Source organism: Aulonocara sp. 'chitande type north' Nkhata Bay, linkage group LG17 (genome assembly GCF_057382095.1).
Source record: "Aulonocara sp. 'chitande type north' Nkhata Bay isolate Kocher_YH1m ecotype deep benthic linkage group LG17, A_spYH_male_GT1.1, whole genome shotgun sequence".
NCBI classification, from domain to species: domain Eukaryota; kingdom Metazoa; phylum Chordata; class Actinopteri; order Cichliformes; family Cichlidae; genus Aulonocara; species Aulonocara sp. 'chitande type north' Nkhata Bay.
In genome coordinates, this window is record NC_141360.1 from 31,738,591 (window position 1) to 31,766,299 (window position 27,709).

General features: G+C 40.6%; 2 protein-coding genes across 5 annotated transcripts in view; one reads left to right on the forward strand and one right to left on the reverse strand.

The window, feature by feature from the left end:
* lrtm2a (leucine rich repeat transmembrane protein 2a) overlaps positions 1-16,371 on the reverse strand; it is a 29,596-nt gene extending 13,225 nt beyond the window's left edge. The window contains exons 1-2 of the mRNA XM_086270065.1: positions 15,690-16,371; positions 7,491-7,690 (exon numbers count right to left, since the gene is read on the reverse strand). Coding sequence (XP_086126191.1) covers positions 7,491-7,575 — 85 coding nt within the window. The 5' untranslated portion in view covers positions 7,576-7,690; positions 15,690-16,371. The remainder of the gene's footprint in view (positions 1-7,490; positions 7,691-15,689) is intronic.
* cacna2d4a (calcium channel, voltage-dependent, alpha 2/delta subunit 4a) overlaps positions 1-27,709 on the forward strand; it is a 99,681-nt gene that overhangs the window by 45,761 nt on the left and 26,211 nt on the right. The gene's annotated exons all lie outside the window — the stretch shown is intronic.

The following is a 27,709-nucleotide window of genomic DNA, read 5'->3' on the forward strand; positions in this document are numbered from 1 at the left end:
TTTGGCACAATTGCCAATACCACATAACGCCCTTGATATAACGTTAAAGCACACCTTTATGCGAATAAGATAATAACCCCAAAAGTCCTCATCCAGGCATCCATCCAGCTAATTTTGTGATCAGGTGATAAATCAGATAAACTGTTACTGGTTACAGCTTTTTGAATGTACACATTAATTTTTTTCCGTGACTGTTTTGTTTGTTTAAACGCTTGGGTAAGGGCACTGGTTTGTGTGAAGCAGGTGATTAATGTGCCCTTAAGGCTAATGCAGAGTCCCAGGTTGGAATCTGCCCCGAGGCCCCTGATCTTTCTCCCAGCTTTCTACTCTTCTGTCCACTGTCTTCTCACAACAAAGGGGAAAAGGGCAAAAATGTATTTTGGGGGGGGAAAAAACAACCTAAACAAGCAACCTGCCCTTGTAGTTCTATGAATCCGTTGCATTCGCACACTTTCAGTATTTTGTATTGAAGTTATAGAATCTGCTTTAATCCTTGTTTGTTTTTATTTTCATATCACCTTAAATATGATAAATGCTGTACAAATATTATATTATTATGTAAGTATATATCATTTAAAGCATGTGTTTGGTGCATTTTATTGACAGTTAGTGACTAGTGTGGTTTTCCTGAAGTTGAATGGCACACAACAAATATCTTAAAACCTGTCATATATAACGTGAAATCAACCATCTGCATTACATCAGAACATGAATTGTAATGTTGCCTGTTTTTCTACAGCAGCAGCAGCAACATCCATGTAATTTCTCAGAGGCTATAATATGCCTGATCTCAACTGTAACCCAAGACCTTATTTACTTAGCAGACAGAAAATAGCCAGCTAGTGTGTGTGTGTGACTGCGTGTGTTAATACCTCTACACACACACACAATACACTGCAGCACTACATGTGTTTTTGGCTTAGATAGATAGATAGATAGATAGATAGATAGATAGATAGATAGATAGATAGATAGATAGATAGATAGATAGATAGATAGATAGATATTGTACAATGTCAGGCTCCTATCAGTACAGCTACATTATCAGTCATATAATGTTATTGGAGATAAGAGAGGAAAGAAGTTCTTCTTTGCCCCACATTATCTATTTTCTGTCATGCACCTTTCCGCCTGACTTTCAGGCACATCCGTTTATAATCGCTTAACCAAACGCAGGAAGTAATGGTCGCACACACTGACTCACAAACACACTGGTAGCATTTAAGGATAAGCAGGAACACAGTGTAGGGGTTTAGGCTGTACTCCTGCTGTCACTGTGATGAGGAGAGGAGAGAGTGTTTTCTTGCAAATCTTGATTTTTTTTAAACCTCTTCTTCCAGTAGGATTACCTCCAATTACCTCTCCTTCTCTCTTTCTTGCTCCCTTTCTTCTCTCCTTCCTGTTTACTCCAGCCCTGCTCTCATTCTCCATTTTTATCCCACCTGCTGCGTCAGTCTCTCTCCCCTGTCCATTTCTCCTGTGATGCGGCAGTAAGACAGTATCATTATTTTGACTTGCAGCGGGGAGTGGGTAATGTGTAGGCCGATCTGCCTCTCTAATTCCTGCTATTTGTATCAATTTGTAGTGGCACACGTGCTCGTTCACACAACAGTGGGCCTCGTGGGAGCGTGTGACATGCATTGACATTGTTGTTTGTGATAGTGGCTATTAATTAGCAAGAGTGGCAGGTAAGACAAAGAGATAAAGCAAAAAGGAGTTGGGGGGGGGGATCCACGAATTCATGCTTTGGCAAAAGAAAGCATCATTTTCAGGCAGTGTCAACACCTTCATTGGAGCTGCTGCACGTGGTACTTCACTGCAACACCAGCTCTTTGATGCACTATGTACTGACCAGTCACCAGGGCTGTAGTTCAAGGCTGAATACATTCAAATTTTGGAACGAAAAAGAAGGACGTCCGCCTTTTGATGTCGCATCAGCATCAACGTGACAGGAATAGAATACACTTTGCCTTGGATGTGTGACAAGTCGTAATGTATGCCCACTCATTCTTCAGACAGGATGGATAGGCAGATGGTATTGATCCACACACACGCAGACACACACACGCAAACTTCTATATATGAAATAGTTGTCATGCTGTGGTTTTTATGCCAGTTTCTTTTCTGAATCTTCAGTTGGCTATTTTGTAATTAAATGTGTTTTAACTAAATTTTTAGCATCATATAATTAGAATTGAATTCACAGTATTGTTAAAAAAGACAGTACTCCATCCAAGCACTTTGATTCTTTTTAACCATTCTGTTGGAGATTTGCTGCTGTGCTTGGCATCATTGTCTTGTTGCATGACCCATGTAAATGTTATGGCCTCACATTAGAATACTTGTCTGCTCTTGTCTGTAAAAGGACGCTATTGCAGAAGTCTTGCGGTTTGTTCAGATGCAACTTTGCGAACTTAAGCTGTGCTGCCACGTTCCCTTGAACTGAACTGAACTGAACTGAACTGAACGCTTGTTCAGTTCAGTCTTTTTCTAATTGTACTGTCATAAACTTTAACCTGTAACATGCTAACTGACCCCTGTAAAGTATGAGATGCAGCTGCATGGTCTGACCTTGGGGTGAATTTGCTGAGACATCCACTCCCTGGAAAAATGCAGCTTTGTGTTTACACACACCTGAATGCTCCAGACCTGCAAACATCTGTTTTTATAGATAATCAATAATTGAAGTGCATTTAATTAGCAGCACCTGACTGCTCCTTACCCTCTTAATTCTTGTGGAAGCAGTGAGAGTGAACTTCAGTCACAGGACTGAAAAAAACCCTCCTTTTTATATGATTGTAATATATAAATTTAGAATGGTCTGAAGTAGCTGCTCTGATCCTGAATTTAGAATTAGTTCCAAAGTGCTAGAAATCTTTTTTTTCCTAATTGCATGACCTTTTCAGAGGCTTTTATTTTTTTTCACAAGGACTAAATGAGGACATCTCAAAACGCTGTGTTATCGACCATTAATTTAGGACCATTATCAGCCATTTTCTGTGATTACTTAGCCAGGAAAGGAGTATTTTCTGTCAGGAATAGCCTTGCTATGATCATTATAGCTTATCAGTGTCAAGCTAGATCTGTGCTAGATGTGCTGTGAGTGTGATACTGTATCTCTATCATTTGGCGAGTGTTAAAATGCTGTTTGTGGGGCTTAGGATTTATCTGCACCACAAACACCATCCAGTGGATTTATCCCTGCCAGTGTCCTTTGAAAGTAGGCCAGGACCATTTATTTGTGTTTCATCTGGCACATTCCTGTTGTACCTGCATCTAACCACACAGTGGTAAAAAAGAAAGAGCTGGCGGGTATATGCATGGGAGATTTCTGCATGCCTTTGAGCCGAGCTGTCACAAAATTAGGGCCACAACAAACTAGATTATAGCTCGCCACAATCAATCGCCATATTACAAGACACAGCTAATAAGCTGGCTATGGGAGCAAGCCACAGTGACCCTTTAGCAGATGATATTTACATATGCACAGAAAAAAACCCCAATAAAATATAATAACATATAAGAAAATATGAAAAGTTTATATGGAAAATTTGAAGTAATATTGAGTAAAGGGGAACAATATTAATTACATTTTTTTATAGAACAAAGAAACAATAAAGAGTAGAAATCCTCTTTCATTTTACTTTAATGAAGCAATTTTGTTTTTTGTTGACTTTAATAATTAGGATATTTATTTATTTCTTGCCTTACATTAAAATAGCTATTGATCGCAAACTTGAATTAGCCAGATGCTTTGTATGGTTTGCCAACGAGCTGTCATTCCAGTCTCATATAACACTATGTGAAGGGATGATCCTCTACTCCAGCCCTAATGCTGCACACACACAGTGTCCCACTGCGGTTGGTTTCATGCCAAACCCAACATCACAGCAGGGTTGAAAAGTGCCACTAGCTACTAACCACCTGGTGGTAGGGATTTTTTTTTTCTTGCCTCTCGCCTTTATTTAGACAGCACAGCAGAGATAGGCAACGGGGGGGAAAGGGAACAGGGAATGACAAGCAGCAAAGGTCTAGCTGAGTGGGAGTTTATCCTGGGACTCTGAGATAAAGGGCATTTTAGCTCATTTGGGATGCATCTTGACTACCCTACAATCGACCCTAAATCATTACACTTTGTTAATCAATCAGTTTAACAACCTGGTAGCTGCTGCAGGTCGACCAAAAAGTACTTTTTATTGAAGCCATTTTACTGTTTTTAATGGCAGTCAGTTTGAAGCGGCTAAACTAACTGTGATGGCTAAATTCCAAACCTAATGCTTCACCCTTAGTCAGTGCACTGTATTACAGCTGTACTCCAAGCATAATGCTAAGTCATGGTATTATGGCTTCACTCCAAGCAAATATTGTAACCCCAGCCAGTGTATTATATCGCTGTTCAAAGCCAAATCCCAACTGCTGTCATTCTCTCTTTCACTATCACTCTCTTGATTAGAAGCTCTGCAGCCAGGGCTTTGTTTGGGGTTGGAACAAACACATAAGCTCACAGTCAGATCCTGTGTATGCTTATGTGTGTGTGTGAGAGAGAGTAGGAATTAACTGATACCTTCTTGTGTGCAAGTGTGTGTGTATGTGTCAGAAGAGTCTCACAGTCTGCTGGGATGGTGGAGTCCTGGAGGCACCATATGGTCTCCGTGCCGCTCATAGACCTCTCTGTTCTCCTCTTTCGCCTCTCCTCCTTCTTCCTCACTGTCTGCTCTCTTTCACTACACCTCTTTGATCTCACATCCCTCTTCCTCCTCATCTCTACTCCCCACTGTTTCCCCGTTTTTTCTTGCTCCCTGTATTTCACTTTGTGTCACTCATGTATTTAACTCATTTAACTGTCATGTCTAAACTCTTTTAGCCGTTTTAGCCATTTTTCTTTAACGTTTCTTGATGGTGTAGTGTATCTATTTAGAGTATTTCTGGATTTTGGTCAAACTTGTGGAGTGCATGCTTTTCTAGCTCGTATATTCACCAGGGAATATAAAAGTCCAGATAGATATCTGGGTTGTTACCATACAAGAATTTCGAACTTGATACAGATACCCAGAAAAATACTTAACACCGTTTTCAATACCACAAGGGGGATTGTTTTTAAAGTAATGTGATAGTGGTTTGTGCAAATGCATGCCATGAACCATGCAGCTGGGTTTATTTCTTGTCTTCTGGTGGTTTGGCATCATATTTTCAGATGATCAAATAGAGTTGATAAAGTAGGCTGCCACTGTTTCGGTGTAGTTGCTGATAAACTTTTCTTTCCTTTAATCTGAGACTTTAAGAGAAACATAACACTTTTTAAAGGACAAATAATTGTGTTATCCTGTTAAATTAACATTGCCAGTTACAGCTGAGCAGGCCTGATAATGTTTGTTGCCTAGCTTGCACATTAACTTTATCATTAGCCATAGCTGCTAGCCACTACCTTAATGATAATGGCAGCTAATGTGGGTAATTGCTAATACTTAAACAGCTTGTTAGCGTGTGTGCTGGCCAGGTTGTGATAACGGTTCAATGAAAATGGGGGGAGTTCTGTGCGGCACTGTTGATATCAGCGTTGTTGCAAATAAATATCTAATCCTATAGTAATTTTAGTGTCAGTTAGTATCCGAGTATCAATTTTCCAGACAAAAAGGGTAAAGCATTTAAATACATTTTTGCATTTGATAATTTTATTTGGCACAACAACTGCAGAACACCCACAAGATGTCTGCCACAGCCTCCATCCATCAAGGCCAAAACTAGCAGACGCTGAAGAATACAAACACTTCCCAAAAGTCTCTCTCCATTTTTCTTCTTAATCCATTTTCTGTCCTTTGAACACACCATTCTTCAGCATTTTGCAGTTCGTGCAGAATTATAATGACAATTCAGTGGAAACACGTAGTTTCAAATCCTCCCTGTCAAATTCTAGCTCTGAATGAACTTCTTCAGCAACACGTGGGCTTCATGATTTGATTGTCATTGCTGGCGCTGATGTAATGAAATTCTTACTGCTTTCTACTCTCGATATATCCGTTTCTCAGTAAGTTATATAGTATATGTATGTGTTTGAATTACAGCCTCAGTGGAGAGAGCGGAGGGAGATTCTTTGCTTTGCAAGAGGCATACAGAACAACATTGAAAAAGCAGAGGGAAGACAGGGAAAACACCTGTTTTCAAAGAGTTTGGAAATATTTGTAATGCACATTATGTGCCGATCAAGTGCATTTATCTTAACTGAGAGAGAGCTTTGGCATCAACACAGCGTGCTTCTTTTTAATTCAGTGTAATTGCAAGGAAAGGCTCTGAGACGTTTGATGACAGATAGAATATTTTAGAGGAATTACTATTCCTGAACAGCTTAGAGTAGACCCTACAGCAAATATGCTACTAAAGCTTACGCAGGCATCCGAGTTAAACTGATTTGAATTAAATACGGAGATGAGAGAAGGTTGGAGAAAATGTAAAGTGCAGGTAGAGAGAGAAAGGAAGAGGTATAAGGTGCTGGTATGGAGACAACGAGAAGCTCAGAGGGAGGCATATCTGTTGACTTAGAGTTTCTGTGTGGGTGTTTGGAGGTTCAGACACATAGTGTTGCCCTGTTATTTAGTGTCCTCAGTGTTACACAGCAGTTTGTGGGGGCGTCTTTTTTTTTCCCCCCAGACACCTCAGGACCAATAATACCTTACCTCGCCAACAGGAAGACAAAGATCCCTGTTCTCTTAGTCTCTCTCTTTTGTAAAGCCATTCATTTACAGCATGTGCATGATGTAAAACAAAAGAGGAAAGGAGTGCCCTTGTGTTTGCCTATTAGCTGAAAAATTGGCTGGAATCGCTCAGAGAGTGAGAACCATTTGTGCCACTGTCTGCTCCACAACACACACACACACGCATACAGCTGTCCTATCTGTTGCTATGCCACCCGACTTCTGATGGATTTTTGTTTTGACTGAGTGTACGCGCAATATGAGACGAAGGGGGGAAAAAAGAAAAAAGATAATGGGTCCAAAGAGACTTGGATGCAGGGATGGACAGGAATAAAAGGAAGAGGCAAAGGGTGACAGGTGAAAAAAGGAGTGAGATGCAGAAAAAACAAAGACAATAAGTGAAAGGAAAGGAAATCTTGTTTCGGAAAGGAAGCGATAGGGTGAATTAAAGAAAGAAAATATCATATCACTACATCTCACTGGCTGGATTAATACAGTAATGTGGCATTTCTGTGGAAGCCTTGGCACGTGGCCACAGTATGCTCAGTGCCCTTGTCCTTTGAGTGCGCGCATGTCCGTGGGTATGTGTGTGTTCAATCATGCTGGCATGCAAATATTAGCAGCTGTCAAAACAGACAGTGTTCCTCCTTTCATGCATAGTTTGGAGTACAATAGACGTGAATAAAATAGACTGGAGTTGAGTCGGAGAGGAACAGCATGTTTTCCTCTCTTCTTGGTTTTTTTTTCATAATCTCACTCAATTTTGTCCCTATTAATCTGCTCTTTGTTTTCTTGACTCACCTGGTTTGGCCAAGTAGCAGTGGTAGATAGTGGCGCTAGCTGGGGGAAGGCCAGTGCCCCCGGGGGGGTGGGTGTGGGGGGGCATGACAGAGCACTGCGGCCTTCCTCTGATGGAGGGACGGGACTGTGGAAGCGGTGTCAAGGCGCCATGAATGAGGCTCCCGACAATGTGGTGAATGTGAAAAATCACACCAAATCACCTGAACAGACAGAGAAAAGACAAGTATGACAAACACATCCACAATCCAACCTCAAATCCTGATCCCGAGACCGTATCGCATCGATTTGTTATCTCACGGGTTGCCAAAACCCCCGTGCAAACATGCATGCGCACTCCCATATGCCGTCAGCAGTGAAGGCTAAAGCAGCAGGATACTGTGTGTGTGCGAACACTCATGTTTGTGATACATTAAAAGTGTGCTTTTGCGTTTGCACCTATCCTGGCAAGTGTGCATATTTATGTATGCGCATGCAGTCATCACAAACCACTGGTACATAATAGACATAAATAACACATGTTTTTTTCTTTTAGTCTACACAATCATTTTGCCTTTAATGCAGACAGACCCCCTAGTGCTAACTGTCTGGCACCGAGAGACAAAGTGTGAATGACACAGAGGGAAAATGGGAAGACAACAGTGAGAGAGAGACAGAGAGATGGATAAATGTAGAATCTGTAAATTACAGCAAAAGTGGGAGGGAAGGAAAAGAAGAGATGAATGGAAAGAATAAACAAGTGTAAGTGTTATTGTGGGGCTACAGAACTACCCTTGAGCAAAGACAGCAAAAGGTGATACAATGCTGCTCATACTCTCTAAAGCTTCAGCTTGGCAAGTCTATGAAAAAAAATCAACAAAACTTTTAGCAAAGGAAACAGTGAAACTATCCTCATTGATTTCCTTATAGAGGCAGCAAATCTGCAGAACCTCCTCATTGCAGAATGCTGCAGAAAACATAATTACATATTATGGTTTTTTTTTTTATATTTATATTGTTAAGTTAAGTTAGGACTATGATAGAGTTCAAAGAAGACTGTCGATCTTCCATATTTGTTAGGTCGGGTCTGTTCTTGGACTTTCTGGCCATTCGTTTCTCGCACATATGTGGTAAAGATGAGATTGGCAAGGCAGCAGCAAGATCCAGAACACAACAGAGGGCATGAGTGAGAACAGATAAACATGAAACATGAAAAGAGGAGCAGGGATGAAGGTGGGCTGAAAGATGACTTTTAGATGTGTTGCGTCTGTACCCTGGTCGAAGCACTAGTAAGTCTTTCCCCCATAAAGATGACATTTGATTTAATTAAAAACCAGTTTTGAAACGGCAGTATATATCGATAAAGACATGATTTAACAACCATTAGAATAGTTTACTGGTTTTTCCAAAAGTAGCTGCATAGACAGTGACCACCCTCACTAACTTCTCATGCAAACCCAGTTATTTTGTTCTATAAGCATGCATGAAATATGACAGGAACCACTCAGTTCAGAAAAAAGCTTAAAGGGTCACTCCTAGTTGGCTTTCAAGGTTAATGCCCCCAACTGGATGTGTAGAATGGACTGAGATCGGCTATAAACTATAAACTTGTCTTTGTGGCCTGTTTGAGTTAGTCATAGAGCTAGATGTGTTGTTGTTTGGACTTGTAACTCTGTAAACTAATTTCAGTACAGTTTACTTTATATAGTACCAATTCAAAGCAACCCTTGCCTTAGGATTTCTACAAAATTAGATAGATAACCACAATAATCAGGCATTCACCGGTAATCAAGCACTTGGTGACAATGGGGAGGAAGAACTCCCTTTTAACAGGAAGAAATCAGAATCAGACTCAGGGAGGGGCAGCCATCTACCATGACCAGCTAGGTGGAAGAGGGGAAGAGAGGAAATGAGAGGAAAAAAGTTTATTGTATCAGTTCGATAGATGGACTGAAAAATGAATGACCTGTGTCAATTACATCACTGTAGTGAAACTTATCTCACATGCTTAAAAACAAAGTTTTCTTGTCACTGTTGAGTAATTGCAGTGAAAATAGGTCTTTACAAGTGGGAAATTACCATAGGAGAAAGCTCTTATGACATGACTGACATGGCACAGTGTTGACTCATAACCCCCCTCCCCCCTGGGCCAATCAGTGTAATTTTGAAAATGCTAGAGTGTGCTGCTGTGAGATGTGCCTTTTTCCCAAAGTGTCATCACAACCCAATCAGCAGTGTGTGAAATATCTCACTAATCAGATTAGGCTGTTGTTCGATGGTTAGCTGTTTGCAGGGAAAACTCAGGCCGACTTTTTCCACACGGTTCATTTCGCTGTCGAGTTGAACAACAACAACAACAACAACCTTTATTTATAGAGCACATTAAAAGCCTTAGGCATACCAAAGTGCTTTACAAAAAACAGAGGCAAAGGTGCATTTGCGCATGTGATTTGCACTCATTTGATGATACATGTGCAGCAACTGTTAATTTACACCTGTACTACCTTAAATAGCCATGTTAAGAAAAATAACCCGAGGTAGCTGGAGGATAATGCTGTTGTGTTGTTCAACTTTCTGTGCATGGAGGCTTACTTTGAGAAGTATCGGTCGATCAATGTGCTCTATCAGTCTGCTAATCAGTTGTCAGTATGATAATTGCAATTGGTTGAATATCAATACTAGGGGAGAGGAGAAAAAAGTGGTGGAGTCACTGAATTAGGTGGGATAACGAGGAGAGGAGATATAGTAAGAAGATAGTGATGAAAGGATAAAAAGAAAAATAGAGACAAGGCAGGAAATACCAGAAGGAATAGGGAGGTAAAAATAAGGGCAATGGGTAAAACAGAAGCACATAAAAATTCTTCTGCACCACCTCTTTAGTGTTTTTGCATGTGTATGTGTGGGTTTGAGTTGTCCTATTTGTTGTATCATTATTTTCATTAGTACCTGGCAGACACTGATGGAAAATATAAAGCACTAAACTGATGTTGCGTTTCTTTATTTAGATTCTCTTTTGGTATGTTTTCTTATATTTCCACATTTATTCCTGTTTTTTTTCTTTCTTTGTGACCTTCATTTATTCAGCATTCGTTTCTCTCCTCGTGGCTTTCATTCATTCCCTCTCTTCCTCTCGGTCCCTTTCTCTCCTTAACAAAGGAACAGAGGCATGCACCGAGGATATTCAGCAGATGGATTTCCTGCATGTGATTAAAGTCACATTAGCTCTGCTCTACTGGGAAATTTCAGTTGTTCTTTTTAACTGAGCACATGAGCTTCTTTTGGAAAACTCAGAAGCATTAATGAGCAATGGAGGGAACTTCTGGAAGATTCATCTGTTTGGTTTAAGCTCTAAGCCGCAAATGTTTCATTTTTGATTTTGCTGGTAGGGTGTGACTTGTAAAGCTACATTACCTTGGTTGATACTGTGACTGAGTGATTCAAATTTAAGTCTCTACAATTAATTAACGACTGAAAACTAACAGACTCACCAAAATGTGGGTATTTTTGGGTCCTTGCTTGTCTGAGCCCCCTATACAGCCTCGGCACAGCAGAATTCATATGTATATCATTTGAAGAGTGCATTCTTCAAAGATTTAACTTCATGCTTGTGAACTAATTTTCCATCAGATTGAATATTTCTGTGTGAAATAATTCTTATTTCCTTTTTCACCTTTGGAACTGTAACTGGTGCCTGGGTTTTTATGTTGGCCATTTTTCAGATGATTCATGGCTCTGTTTATGTTTTGATTTATTCAAAGGAGGGAAAACAGTGCTTTTCTTTGCAAGCAAGTAAAACAATGAAATCATTATTTTTTCTAAATGGCTGCAAATACAGTGAAAGGAACTCACATCTGGTTATTAGACAAAGAGCGATTGACATTTTTTTTGGCCTCTCTTTTGCCGTTCATTAGCTTAGTGTTGCCATTTTTAAACTACTTTGGAGGGAGGTACAAATATTTCAGCCGATATTGCCCTTTGGGCATCTTGACTAGTAAATTTAACTTTATTGATCACACTGGCCAATGCTTATTCGTTCTGTTACAACAACAGTGCTGAAGACCTTAAAAGTGGGACAAACTGGGGAATAAATAACAAAACATTGCATTTCATCAGCAAGATCAGTAATAGTCCAGAATTTCACATGTGAAATAACATTTGAATTGTTAAAATTTGCAATTCATTCATGTTAAGCTTTGCCAAAATGTCATCATGTGCCTATGTATGCTGGAACTGATGTATTGAAGGTGTAGCAGAAGGTCACCTTTGCAGCCACGTTACTGGTGATGTGGCATCAAGCCTGCCAGGCTATTCTCAGAAACCTTCTTTTGACCTGGACAGGGGGCACCCAAAATCTACACATGCACCTATGCACGCATTTATATACATACACGTGTAAATACTTGGGTGTCAGAGTGACCCTGCCTATTGAGGAATCACGTAACACCTCCTCCCCTCCCCTCAGCTCCTCTTCTTCCTCTCCTCTTTACATTCTACTTTTGTCACTAACTCTTTGCTGTACTCACTCAGGCTGCAGTTGCATACCGCAGAGACTTTATGCAGGGCAACGTTTGACCACACGCCTTGGGGCAGACACATGAATCAGGCAGATTGTGTTTCTCCTCTCATTTATGGCAGGAGGTTGTTGATAGTGAGGAAGCGAGTTAACTTCATTCATGCTTGACAGGTTTATACTTTGTGATCTTGCTAATCAATTTCCAGGACATGCATATGTGTCCTCCACAAGATTATCAGCTCATGTAACAAAGCAACTTAAAGAATCGGAACAAACCTTACGTCTGAGTGATGTTTTTACAGTAGCTAGACATGTTTATATTTTGCCATCTTGAGCTCAATCCATCCATGTCTTATGTCTCCATAGCAAATGTGCACAAATGCTTTAGGATGCAGAACAGATGGATAATGTACAACAAAGATACTCAGTGCTACAAGAGGCAGTAAGCAATAAATCAATTCTTTTCTACACTGTGGTCATCTGCAATGAGACAACTTAAACACCTTGACAAGAGCTTTAATCATTCGTGATTTGTCATGTTAGTGGGTTCAGCTGGAGGTCATCCAGTTTCATTTCTATATATCTGTGTGCAAAGGCAGGTGCGTTTATGTCTGTTTGGATGCAGGTGTGTAGATTTTGAGCAAATAGCCAAATTCTTCACTTGAAATAGGGGTGTTAAACATACGGCTCAGGGCATGCAAACCGGCCCACTGGATGTTTTTAAAATAAGAGGGAGGGCATAAATTTTGAGCTTTAAATTGTATTTTAATAAGTTTTACAGCTTTTCTGGCTGATAAAGAGCTCCCACGTGGCCATCCATACTGGACCACAGTAATTAAGCAACAGATAAACTAGTGTACACAATTCTATACATTACATAAATGTAAAGTCAAACTTCTTCATATTGACAGAAAGGAGAGTTTCACCAGCCCGGCACACTCACGATCAAAGAGGGCTGGATGTGGCCCGCCATCTAAAATGAGTTTGACATCCCTGACTTAAAGCCATGCTTTTAAATCTCTTATATACACACAGACATGCATACAAAACTAACAGGGAATACAAAATCATGAAAACACTTGAGTGCAAATACATTGTTAAATGTGCGTGTAACCGTGCAGGTTGCTGACAAAGGCAGAGCCAGGCAGCCAAGCTCCCTAAATCAATTTTTAATGGCTTTGTTACACTGGAGAGGGAAGAGATTGGGGCAACATGGCACACACACACACACACGCCTAACCACACGCCAGTAGCTGTACAAAAAGAGCAACGTACTGTATGTGTTGACAGGCACATGGTACAGTTATATGTACAGATATATTATGACACATGCATGTGGGTTTGCAGCCACATGTTGAACATTCATATGAATACCATTCTGTCCAAGAGTTGAATTTCACTGAACATATGCTGTTGATTTTAATAAGTATGGAACCGATATTACACCATGTCAAGGTCAAGGAAAATTCTTTCCAAGACAAAACTTTTTCAGACTTGTGTCCCTCAGCTGTGGATAAACAGAACCTGCTAAAGATGGTCAGTTATGCTTCAGATAGGTTTGGACAGCTGACAGCTATTTTTATTTACACTCATTGTCTTGGTATTGTAACTGTATATCATGTCATGATTTTTTTTGCTTTCTTTACTTTTATTCTGTGTAAATGATCAGTTTTTGCTAATATCACATACAATCTTAGCTAGTCTCATTTTTTTTGAACACCACCCAGATCTGACAGTAGCGCTTAGGAGTAAGAGGCTAAGAGTAAAATTTGTCATTTAGTTAAGTGCATCATTAATATCACCCAGACTCATTAAATCCTTTGCAGCTGATATTATCTAAATCATTTAATGAGTGGTTTCACATAAGCCCCCAGACTGGCCTCAATTGTTAGCCATGTTTCTTAGTAGACATACAAAACTAGTGCAGCCACATAATCCATTAGTTTTATAATTGTTTTCTCTAGAATAATGTCAGAAGGTGTCTGCGTTACTTGGAAAATAGTCTGTTTTCATTCATTTTTATCTAAAGCAGAGAGGCACAAAAGGGTGATGAAACCTCACACCTACTGCATGATCATACAATCACAGTGCAGCTATTGCAAGCTAATCACTCTTACATCACACCATCTGAAAAGAGATTAGAGCCCGTGAAGTGTTATAAAGCAGGTAAAAACAGCAACACACTACCCAGAGGCCTCTGAGTGAGAATTAACGCAGTGCCATTTAATGGCATCTATCAAGGGCTCTACATTGATTAATATTACATAAGATATTGTGAAGGTCATGAAAAGAAAGTACTGAAGAAATGTTCAACCAAGTTTCCATTAAAGCAGTGTAAGATCACAGCATGTAGAAGGGACAGTATAAAAAACAAGTAAGCATAGATCATTTCAAGAATTAAAGCAGGTTTGCTTATATTCTGTACTGTGGTAAAAAAAAAAGGTAAATGGCCTGTATTTATATAGCGCTTTACTAGTCCCTAAGGACCCCAAAGCGCTTTACATATCCAGTCATCCACCCATTCACACACACATTCACACACACACACTGGTGATGGCAAGCTACATTGTAGCCACAGCCACCCTGGGGCGCACTGACAGAGGCGAGGCTGCCGGACACTGGCGCCACCGGGCCCTCTGACCACCACCAGTAGGCAACGGGTGAAGTATCTTGCCCAAGGACACAACGACCGAGACTGTCCAAGCCGGGGCTCGAACCGGCAACCTTCCGATTACAAGGCGAACTCCCAACTCTTGAGCCATGATCGCCCCCCCCTGTGCATTAAGAAAGGGCTGCAAAAATAGCAGAATGATGTGCAGCGGTTGTGATGTACTGGCAAAAGTCAGACCTGTAGATCATGTGACTTTAGGTTATGCATGAGACTTTTGAGCAAGCAGCATTGTCCAATTGAAACAGTTTTGACTTTATAAGCTTTAGAGCATTTAACTTTAAATCAGGAGGATGGATGGATGGATGGATGGATGGTGTTTTTCACATTAGTTCTTTCACTAATTTGATTGGACTGAATATACACCTTCAGATACTTGTAGCAGTTAGTTTTTACTACATCTGTGGTTGGAGCATTTGGCATATTTACAAAGGCTACAGTGTATTTCCCAAAGGCTGTATCTCAATAGATGATTCATCAGGAGCCTCTTTACCAGCAACAGTTTCTATTAATTTATTTTGCAGTCATTTCAGAGGGAATTTCAGTTTCTTTACTGTTCTCTAACATCATATTATGAGATCTTTAGACCATAATATTTACTGTTCATGCCCACTAAGACATGTTTTATAATATGACAGCCAGGTTTATTCCACAGCACTGCAGCACAGCAATAGTTTTTAAGGTATTTTCACAAAAAGGAAATGAAGGAATATCCTGTTATAGTAAGCATGCCATGAATCATAACTCTCATACTTTTCTACTGCCCACCCCTGCAAGCTTTGGCCCAAAACCACATCCTAGGCATTCCTGTCAATGTGTAGTGTGTGTCCAGGAAACAGCCCGAGGGCTGACGTTTACGGCTTCCACCTTCTCACAGTATGCACTTTTGGCCCCGTCTAGAATTCCCATATGTTTCAAGAAAAACACAAATGTAATTTTCTTTTTTTCTGCAGTGTACTTTGTTTGACATTATAAATATTAAATTCCAGTCAAAAAAAAGAAGAAATGAATGAGTGGGGTGAACACCGTCAACCAGACTTACCTTTTGACCAAATATCTCGGACAGCACGAGCTTTATGGCTTTCTGCAATCAGCCATTCGTCCAAAAATATTATTTAAAAAAAAAAGAAAGAAATAAAGCTCAAAAATTTCTGACTGGACAAAAAAATTGAAGAAAAGCTGTCACCACTACAACTAAGAAAATCCATACGTTCAAGATCCTGGTCAGATGAATAATGTAAGATTAATCCTTCTCTCTGAATAAAGACAATTCCTCCAGCTTCCCTTCAACCCACCGATAAATTGTGAAGGGACGGATTGTGTAAAAAAAAAAAGATGAGGATTTTAGAAAAAAAACAGAGGTAAAGAAAGGCTTAGAGGAACAAGAGGAGGTAAGAGAGGCTAAGGTCCTCAGAGGGAGAGGGATGGAGATAGTTAATCCTTTTCTTAGGATCTGTTCCGTATATGAATGATATGTCCAGCGCTGTCCTGCTCGTTGGCTTGCGTGTTGCCGTGTGTCTGAGAGGCGTGAGTATGTGTGAAAAAGAGAGAGACGGTGTGTGTGTGTGTGTGTGTCTGAGAGAGATAGAAAGAGAGGCAACAGCGTTAGGTTGCTGGCGTCATGCGCTACCCCTTCTGTGTCGCTATGTTTGTGATTCCTGCACTCAGCACGCGTCGGAGCGTGTGTGTGTGTTTATCCATGCATGTACACTTGAGGGTTGTCTTTCCGGTGCGCCTTTGTTAGACTGTGTGTGTGTGTGTGTGTGTCTCGATACTCCCACCTCCCCCGTTTTTCTTTACGGTACGTGTGTGCAGCCGTGCATGTGGCAGGAGAATGTACGTGTGTGCGTGTGTGTGTGTGTCTTGTCAAATATAGTAACATTAGTGTATGCTGCCTCTGTCTGCCTGCAGCTCTCCCACTGTGACAGAGAGAAGAAGAGGGAGGTGGAATACAGAGTGCGTGATAATACGAACGAGTGAAAGCTGAAGGAGAGATAAGGGAAAATACAGAGCAACAGAGTGAGGAGAAACTAGAGAGTGGAGTGGAAGGCATTGGGAGAAATGTGAAAGAGGGTGCAAAAAATAAATAAATAAGGAAGCTAGGTAGGTGGGATGAGGTTGATGGAAGGGGGACGGGAAGAAAGATTTGAGAGAGAAAGCTGTGGCAGTGGAGCGAGGGAGGATGCGAGAAAGAGAGAGAGAGAGAGGGAGGGATCAGCTGATTTCAGTAAAGATGAGAATCTCCCTCTGCCACATGGGCTTTTCTCCTCCCTCGATTTTTTTTCCTCCTCACGTCTCCCTCTCTCAGCTTTCATTTTCATCCTATTCCCTGTGGCAGCTCTCGTAACGGCTGTGTTTGTGTGTGTGCATGTGGCTGTATGAGCACATGCACTGGTGTGTGTGTCCTTGTTTACATCTCACGGACAGAACTGTGATCCTCATGAGATAAAGCAGTCCATTTTTAGGTAAATTAGATAGATTAAACTAGATAGGTTTATGCATGCCTGTGCAGTGTTTTGTGAATAATTGTGAGAAGCGTTTTGGTGGAAGATATCATTGACAAGTTTAAGACAGGTGTTAGTAAGACAGTATGTGGTTTGTAAAGCGGGAGTAGGGTATGAACTGGTGGGGCGACTGTGTGTTTGTTTGCACACAGCATATAACTACTTGGCTGCTTCCTTACATGGCTTGAATCATAGCTCTCTCACACATACACACACACATTGTTCTGTTAATGAGCATGTGAATCGCTTGGCTCAGATTCAGTGTTCAAATGAGAGACTAGTTGTTTCCATAAGAAACTGAACCAAAATCGCTCATGAGCCAAGCGTCTTTTTCTCTCTCTTTCACTAAAGGGACTGGCATTGTTAACAGAGGGGGGTTTTCATCCTCTCTTTCTTTTCCACATGCTGGAAGCCACCGATGACTGATTTTTACTGTTTTTATTTGGCAAATATGGCCAAAATAGATATTATACACCAACCAGACCAGACCAGACATCAGAGATGATCCTTAACTTTGACCTTTCCGGGAACAAATGGTCTAAAATTTCATGTTGAAGCTGCACCTGTCTTTGGATATTTCCAATAGAGCCCAGTTGATACAGGATTTTTAATACTGATGCTAATACCAATGCACTGATACTGATATTTGGTTATTCAAAAACCTGATATTCCAATACTGACCAATGATTTTTTTTTATTTCAGACACATGAAATATAAAAAGAGTTCCCTAACACTTATGTGTACTTATTGAGTTTAGTTTTTAGGCTCTGCAGACTCTTGGCCTTTGGTGGGCAAACTAGCTAATATGAGCTGATAATATCATCCCTCTAATGAAAAGAGTAGGCTCCAATTAGCAACATTCGAATAACTGTGCAATGCAAAGGACTGTGGAATATAAAGCTGATATCAAGTGCATGGGGCCACTCTGTGACATTTTTACAGTGTTAGACCTCACTCATACAGGCCTAGAGACCAATAAACAAACCCCTGATAAGCTCCAGTTCTGTAATCTCCACCTGGTTGGTGAGTTGTTGCTGGGCGTGGCTAGATGAAATTGGTGGGAAAAAAATGCACCAAAAAAACTCGTTTTGATTGCTTTAGTCTTTAGCAGATTTCCACAGATTGGTGTTTCATATGTAAGATATTGACTTGAGTGCGAGTAGTCGCCAACTACTCGCCGACTGACAGTTAAAATGAAAAGTGTGACGCAAACCGAAAACAGAGGCTGTTTGCCTTCAAGGTAAAAGTCGCACTCTTTAAAATTCTAGGTCTGTGTGACTGTTGCCTTATGCAGCTCCTCAAAGCATTTGAACATCTTCCAGCTTCTTATGATCTTGTTATTTTACAGCTTCAGTAAAAGTTTGCAGCATTCCTGATAAGGTAACTTTGAGCTTGGCACATAGTTAGCCACTATCTGGTGAACATACTGATTATTAAGCAGCTAGCGTGCCCAACATTTCCCTTAGATGGCAAAGACCAGAGCAGAATTTAAGGAGGGCGATTATTTTATTTTGAAAGGACATCTATCAGGTGGACAGAAAGACTTTTCCAACTGAGTGCAAATGTTTGTACCATTTAAGATGTAAGTGTAAATACACATCTATTTGTTAAGAATTTTTGCATGAACAAAATAAACAGTGAAGAGAAGAAACAGGAACATCATTCTGGAGGTTGGACCAAACAATTGGAAATGGATTTCAAGACATCCAATCTAACTGTGCACCTTCTTTCAGTTTGCACATGTCAGTGTCTGTTACCAGGCTGAAATATTTACAAAGGCTGGTTAATACATTGGATTGGTCAGCTGCCCAACACACACACACTTACAAGAATAACCTCAACTGAGTTCTCTGGTTTCCTGTCCAAATGTGGGCACTGTGCTGGCTTTATGACATGGATGTAGTTACTGGCAGACAGAAATCATTATTTTAGCTGCCAGTAGCTCCGGATAGTGTTGGCTGTAAGGACATGCTCTTCAGCGGTATTAAAAATGATTGGCTAGAATGACAGGAATAGCATGGAGTGTGCAATATGCTGTTGCACAAAACAATTTTATCTCAGCGTTGAGTGATGTTAAAAAATATTTAAAGGTAGAAAGAAATTCTACTTTTGAATGAGCAGTGGTAGCAACTCTTCCTGTGTTTGTCTGCACATTCGTGTGCAATCCCAAAGGAGTAATTAGTCCTCTAATTAGTCCTGCCAATCCCCTCCAGGGTGCAGAGGTCAGCAGCCAGGGTCAGCTGCTTGGCACTGCCAGGTATTTAGTGCCAGGCTCAAGGACTATTTGCCACAGTTGTTATAAAATATAAAAATCGTGCTTAAAGCCCAGTGTTAATAATAGAAACTGTGGGGTTTTTTGTTTTGTTTATTTTTCACCGGCAGATGTTTCCCCTCCTGCAGTTTTAAACACCACTCAGAAACCAAGTGAAAGAACACTGAAGGCAATTCAGTTTTGTCAGAGGCATCCATCTGTCGGCTCAAAACCCAAACATTTGGTATCTTGTGCCAGACTTTTGTCTTAGCACCACCCATTAATTATCATACATTGCTTAGCATCTGAAAGAGGCCTTGCACTTCTGTGGTATTGTCAGAGATGTGAGCCCTTGCGGTGGCACTTGCTCTCATGTTCCATTTTTACACTCAAAATTCAGAGTGTTTCAACTCTGACTTTGTTTTTTCATTGACCTTGCGGTTTGCAGCAGAAGAAAGGACACCTGTCTGTGATGTAACCTGAAAGCAATCCCCAGTGGATGAAAAGGGAAAAAAAACCTTTCATATCTTACGGCCATCTTTGTTATCAGGTTCTTACTTTTTCTCCAAAGAAGCACAATTGGTGCTGCTTTTTGCATTAAATTCAACTACTGCATGTAAATCACTGACATGTTTGCCAGCCTCTGCACTGTAACGTGCACCCATCTTGTAGTGAACACAGTTAGCACCCCTGGTATTAAGTAAGCAGCACTAGCATTTGGCAAAATCCAATCTCTGATCTAAAATCAAGGCTTAATATGTGCTCAATCCTTTGTTACTTACAAAATCTGTATGAAAACAAAATCTTTATACTCTATGTGTAAAAAAGAAAAGTATGGCTGTTGTTTCAGAACCACGGACAGCAGCACTGTTTGCTGTGTTATGATCTGATGAAATGACACAGAGTGCAGTGTAGTAGACTGTTAAATCCCCCCCCCCCCCCTTTAGTTTCCCAGCTTATTTAATTTTTTGTTGTTGTTGTTTTTGATAGCAAATATTGAATTATTGACAAAAGTTTTATTTACTAAACAGTCCACAGAGAGAGAGACAGTGGGAAACACAGAGGTGAGAGAGCGAGAGCTATAGCTGTTTCTGTGTGACTCACCTGGCTGATTGTTGCTTGCTTTTAGTTTTGTTTAGTTTCAAGAGGTAGCAGGGGTGCTGAGACTTTTTGTCTCCTCAAACCCGCCAGAGCAGCACAGTCACTTCGTCCCAGACCTCCAGATTTACAAATGAAACTCTTTTCTGAAACAACAGAAAGAGTCCACTGTGGCTATAATTCTCAATGTTCATGTAATATATATATATACATATTTAAAAGCAAGTTGAAAAATTCTGATAAATGTTTAATTTAATAAACAACACTGTAGAGAGTGTGATTGCTCCTCTAGCTCAGGTAGTTCATTTAAAATTTTGCACACTGATTGAGAAGGAAGAGCTTTTTACAACCAGGTAAGAATGCAAGGCAAGCTTATTTATTTGTTTCCCCAAGGGATTTTTTCCTCTTTTTTTAGGATTGTTTATATGTCTGGCAAAAAAGGCATGCTGGCATTGGGATCCATTTTAAGTGCCAGCACCTCCTGCCAAGGTGACTTTTATGGCCAGTTCTGTTCCATCAATGATGCAGGAAATACGTGTTATGAAAAATGATTACTTGCAACGGTTTGGAGCAGGAAAGTGTATTTTTTGTGTTTTCTGCATGCCTGTTGTGGTGTTGCACAGAAACATTCATTCTCTAGCTACATGAATATTGTTTTATTTATTATCTTGTTGGCATAATTAAATCCCTGCAGTCCTTGCTGTCTCTTGCCTCCAGTATTGATGATATATGAATTTAAACCCAGTCTGTAGCATTCATTGTAAGTTGGAGCATCACCCCCCCCCCCCCCCCCCTTCTTCTTCACTCTCTTATGCCAGCTCCCTCTTCCTTCATATCTCTCTCTCTCTCCTTCCCTATCTCCTCACACTCAGCTACCTCCTCCCATGCTGCGTAATTTACTGTGCTATTGGGTGAGTGTCACTGAAGATGAATTGGCCCTAGCCTTTGTATTAACACCAGATCTGGCTGGGCACGTTTAGCACTTCTACCACTAGTTCCTGCATAGAGCAAGTAACTTCAAGGCTCCATCTGTCTTTTCTTGCACACAGAGAAAAATTATACATGTTCACGGTTCCATCAGAGTCTGGACTGGTGTCCCTGTTCCCATTCATCAGCTTTTCCTTGTAATCCGTGAATCAGCCTTATAGTGGCCAGACAGTTTTATGGCTCTTTGGTCAATATGGTCAATGAGGACTGCTGCATAAAAAAATCAATCATGTTTTAATTTGTGGCTTGAGACACATTTTCCCAGACAGGCTTTTATTCCAGTGCCTCAGCCTTTTTATTTTATTTTATTTTATAGATACAGTATAGCTTTTATATACGTTTAACAGTTTTTTTCCCCTCATATTGAATTTTTTCTGTTACGCTTATTGTGGTCAACCCTTTAACTAAATTAGGTAAGGTGACATGCATACTTTACATTCATAGTGACATTTAGGGGTTGATTTAGAGAAAGATAGATGATGCTTCCTTGCAACAGGGTACCTGTTCAGTGGTAACATCATGCTGTGCTAGTCCCAAATAACACTTTAATAACATCAGCTGTTTTGTCCACTTTTAAACGGCAGCACCTGACTATTTTTTAATATAATTAGCAATTAAGCTAAAGGATTGCCTTCATCTGGCCAGGACCTTTCTGTGTGAAGTTTCCATGGTCTACCTATGTTTGTGTGGGTTCTCTCTGGGTACTCCAGCTTCCTCCCAAAATTCACAGACATTCAGTTTGTGTGATTAGGTTAATTGGTGATAACATAAATTTAAATAAGAGAATTATTTTTAATATTTGAATGAAAATCTTTTGCAGTCCATCACTGCCTGAAATCTAAAACCCTTGGACATCATCAAATACATCACCAAAAGCACCGCCTTCAGCTGCTGCGTGTTTGTGGGTGTCTTTCTGCATCAGTTTTATCTACAGTAACTGAAGAGCTGCTCTGTTGGGTTGAGATCAGGTGTTTCACTTGGCCACTGAAAAATATCCATTACTGTCACTTGAGAAACTCTTGGCTTGCTTCTCTGGTCAGCTTTGGGTCATTATTAATTTGCATTGTAAAGCACAGTCCAATTAGTATTGGCTAAATTTCAGCCAACAATATAGCCATGCACACCTGAGAATTCATGCTCTTAATTCTCAGCGGTCACATTATCAGTAAATGCTAGTGACCTGGTACCACTCCACCACATTTGCTCATAATTTGACACATACACTTTGCTGGACGGGCTTTGCTTTGGATCATGACCTGTTTCTTTCCTTTTCCTTCATTTTTTCTTCCGATCATTCAGGTACATGTTAATCTTGGTTTCATGGAAAGATTGCTTTTTTCAGAGCTGTGCAGACTCTTATAGAGGTTTTCTACTAGTCTAATTTCCTGTTCTTGAGTGTTACTATCTTGTAACCCCTCTAGGTTTTGTATTCATGAAAGCATTGCTTGATTGTAGACTCTGACAATGATAAACCCAGCCCCTCAAGAGTGCATTTTTGATTTGCTTTAACTTTGTGAAAGGGATTTCCTTATCCAACAAAAAAATTATGCGAGCATCAACTTTAGTTGTCTTCAGGGTGATTTCAAACCTTTTGCTGTTGCTCAGTTGGTCAGTTCTTTTTAAGACTATACTAGACTGTAGATTATGGCACTCCTAAAGTTTTTGCTGTCTCTGCGACGGCTTTATTTTTTGCTTTTCGGCCTAATAAAACTTCATCTATATAAAGCAAAAATGTGATTTAAACATGCAGAATTGGCCTTTATCAGAATCAGAATACTTTATTAATCCCGAAGGAAATTAGGGTTACAGCAGGCAGCACGCTAATGGCGCATGCGCACTTACAAAGGAACCTTCTGACCAACTTTACACAAACATCACATTGGGGAGACGTGTCAGAAAGGAAGGCTGATAGGAAAAAACAATGAAAATACATAACATGAGGTAAGAGGAGGAGAAAAAAAACACTCAGACTGAGCTCCTAGTGGGAGAACAGTTTGATAACAGAAAAAACACCTCAGCACAAAAAGCACATGACTATCAATACACCATAGAAACACAAGACAAGCAACAGGGGCGGGTAAAGGGTACGAGAGAGCCGGTGTAGACAGCGCATCCGGTCCTGCGGCATGTCTGCGCTGGTCCAGTTGACTGCCATCTTCCCCGGTAGGGCACAAGCATCGAAGGCGTTTGGAAAGGGAGGGGGGATCAGTCTGTGCATATCAGTGTATGTGTGTGTGTGTCCAGAGTTCGGCTGAGACAGTGTCCTTCGCCCCGCCAGGCTAAGTAAAAATCTGCTGAATTTGTCATGAAACAATGGAAGAACTTGTTAGTTAATTTTCCAGTTACTTTTAAGCCTCTGAAAAATGGGCAACTATGTACAAAAAGTGTCTGTAGCTCCTGAACGGTCAATGCAGTGCTTTGGTTAAATCGTTTGACTTAAAGCTTAAATTTTGTAAATGACATATTGTCTGTTTAATGTCAAAATCAATTTCAGAGGGAAAATTACAGAATCTGTCACAGTCCATTAATTTATGTATCTAATTGTATTTTTTTGCTTGGCACCCTAGCTTTACATCGTTGTTGGAAGATCTGGCTGTAAGTGAACAGTGTTCGTACTAACATGTGAGGATGACCAAAAACAGGCGCACCACAGTTCTTGACCTCCTCTTTAAAAAAGAAAAAAGCTCAATGTGTGCAACGGCCGTTTCTGACGTATTTCCATGTAGCATGCTATCTGTCACTGGATAAATTAAGTGGTGCAGTTGATGGATTATGAAGCATTTTCGGCACATACACGTTCTCAGTCGCACAAGCACGCACACTCACATAAAGTTTATCCCCTCGGAGAGTCTCATTAATTTGGCCAAGATGATTTGTTCCGAAAGAGGCTGAATTCATCACAGCCAGACAGATGGTAGAGAGGGATTTCCTAGAGGAGAGCACGAGGGTTAGAGTGAGTGGCGATGGGCATAGAGGAGATGGTGGTGAGGGAAGGAGAACAAGAGGAATGTGGACTTTGGAAAAAAGATGAAATGAAGAGAGCAAGACAATAACAAAGTGTGAAGCAAGAAGAGAGAAAGATAAAAGCAATAAGACAGAAAAACAGATATGGGATAAAAGAGAGGGATAGTTGAGAGATAAAGAGGGGAGAGGCCCCATCTGTCTTCTTAGAGAGAGATGGAAACAGACATTAGAGGCAGAAGGCGGAAATCACAAGAGGAAACATGGAAGTAGAAAAAGGAAGGGTTGAAAAAAACATACTTCTTACCAGGGGTAAATTGGTCCAGCTTCCTTGAACACTATCTTGGCCATCCTTTAAGTTTCTTGTATGCAACTTGAAGGACTAAAACTATTCATCTAAAAAAATCTTTCTGAATTTGGTGTTGTCATGATGGCCATGGAAGGTGCTATGTAGTGCTCTGAACCAAAATTTCCAATATCTCAACCCAATATCTCAATTGGCTTGAGATATGATGACAACATCATGGTTCACAGCATTTTTCATATTCATTAAAACCTCGGGACAGCTAGAGGGGACGGAGGCCTTGCCGTCTTAAAATGTTGTCATGTTTTGAAGCTGACAATTCAGAAAACTACAGCAAAAGCCCATAACTTGTTACTCATGTGTTTGCTGAACAGAGAGCTGTAATCAGGATGATAGCAGTCCTGGCTTTGTCCAAAGTAGTAATAAATCAGTGTAACAAATATCAGCCTCCTTATTGTTTTGGTTTTATTAAAAAAAACTAAACTTTACAGATGATGTTTTTCATGCTTTTTTCCTTAATTGGTGCCATATACACATATACATATATATGTGTACATGTACATGTTAATATGGAGCTTGAAATAATGAGGTCAGCATATGAATAGTAATCCGTGTGAGCCAACAGCTCACTCAAAGCTCAGTCAAAGAGCAGAGAAATCCCTAAAACGCTCACCTCAAGCAGTAAACGCACATGCTGTTCAAACCCTCTGCTTAAAAGGGACTATCCATCAGATGAAAGCTGGCTTAAAGGAAAATGAGGCAAAACTGGGTGGTTTCAGACAGTAGATGAACTAAAAGGGCTTCACTGAGGCTCAGTATAAGGTAAAGAAGCATTATTTGCATTAGAATTGAAGAGTAAAAACAACTAGTTTAGTCAGGTAATAAAAGAGGGGCCATTACATATGAAAAGACGCACATCCAGTACCAAGGTCTTCTCCTTTCACGTTATAAAAGATTGAGTAGGTAATTGAATTCCAGACTTGATTAATGGCCCGAAATGTCATGACTTTAATTCCTTTTGGATATGTAGCAAAGAAAAAGCACTGTTCTGAACACAAACTACCATGTAAACATACAGACCACAAGAAAGAGCACAGCAGTTCGCCTTTGCTCCTTCTTTCTCTCTCACACATAAACATGTTTTTTCTGAGCCTCTCCTCTATGAATGATTTAGTGAGTGTGCCTCCAACAGGCTCGTTTAAGAAGGCTGTGAAACTAGGTTAACTTAAGGTGGGCTGCGCCAGCTTAGAAGGTCCACACACATATAGCTTGTGTCAACATCATTTATTTCCATTTCTATCAAACCGGGTCCTTCATTTAACACGCTTCTTACCCATCAGCTTTAAGATTTAAGGGTTATGACAGCAGCGTGTCGTGGTCCTGGGCCATGTGGGCCCAGTATTCTTAGTTCCTTGTATTTTTTGTATTTCGTTCCTTATTTAGGCCATGTTTTCTGAGTTGCCCTGTTGTGTTGTTCCCTAAGTGTTTTCCCTTCATGGCTTTTACCCCCTGTGTGCCCCTCCGTGTATCTGTGAGCCCTCGTCTCTCCTTATGTTTTATTCCATGTTTCCCCTGCCCATTATGTCTAAGTTCTCCCCGTGCTCTCTCTCCCCCCTGTGTGCCCTCTATGTATTTATGAGCCCTCGTCTCCCTTTGTGGTTGTTTCATGTTTCCCCAGCCCGTTATGTCTGTGTTTTCCCCGTGCTCTCTCTCCTCCTGTCTGAACCTCTGTGCCTGTACATGTCATGTTCAGTTCACCCCGCCCTGTCTCGTTATGATTATCAGTGTCACCTGTGTTCCCCGTGTGTGCCCACTTTCCTCGTTTACCCTCTGTGTATTTCTGTCTGAGTCTCCCTCTGTTCGGCGTCGCGTTCTCCCTCATGTTGTGTGTAATTCTCCCCGTGGTTCGGTTCCTTGTACAGTTCATGCTTTAGTTTTCCCAGTTTTAGTTTATTTTGTATTGCTTCCCCTGGCCAGCAATAAAGCTGTGTTTTTTGAGTTTATCCCCGTGTCTGTGAATCTGCATCTTGGGTCCTTCCCCTGCCTGCCACACAACGTATCATGACACAGCGCTAGTCAGTTATTCCAATATGTCAATAAGTTTCACAAGAATGTGTCCTGTTTTTAATATGTTCAATTCGTGGCTTTGTGTGGGCATTTGTGTGTCTTGTGTGAATAATTCAAAGCTAGTTATCCCACACTGGCACGTGCCAGCATTCCACTCTTTTGAAAAATTGAAAAAAACCTACAATGTCCCCCCTGCCCATGCATGTGACTCTTTTTGCTTCCTTGACTTTCAAAAAGTTGACAAAGTAAGAGACAGTTTCAGAGAGAAAATGAGAGATTATGGTAAGAGAGAGGAGGAAAACAAGGAAGGGAGGTTGAGTCATCATCCTTTCATCCAATCCCCATTCTCTGCCTGTTGCTTTGGTAACATGATGTCAGTGCAGCCTCTAGCAACTCCTCTGAGGTTAGCGAGCATTAGTAGAGAGGTGTGTGTATGTGCATGCATGCGCGTGTGCGTGTGTGTTCTTAAGTCTCTCTTGGCAATTGCTGCCACAAAACCAACTGTAACTTAACTGCAAAAAGCTTAAGGATCATAGGTCAGGTGAAACCGCCAATCAGTAGGTCAAAAGGATGTGTGTCTTTGTTTTAGGTTGTGTATGTGTGTAGTTGAGTGTGTGGGTGTGGGTGCACTTAGCTTTCTTTGTATTTATCAGCCTGAGTCTGTTTTGAATGGTTTTATGAATGGCTTTCTTTGCTACGTGTGTGTGTCTTGTTTGTGTGTTCAGACAGCTAGGATTTCTTTTCATATTAATCGTTATAATCAACTATTACTAAACTTCTTTCTTTTTTTTTTACCGCTCAGCAGTCAAGCACAATTTGCTCATTTTTCCTTGCTGGAACAAAGTTTGTTGCCTGGCAACATCACTTTATTGAGCACTCTCCATCAGAA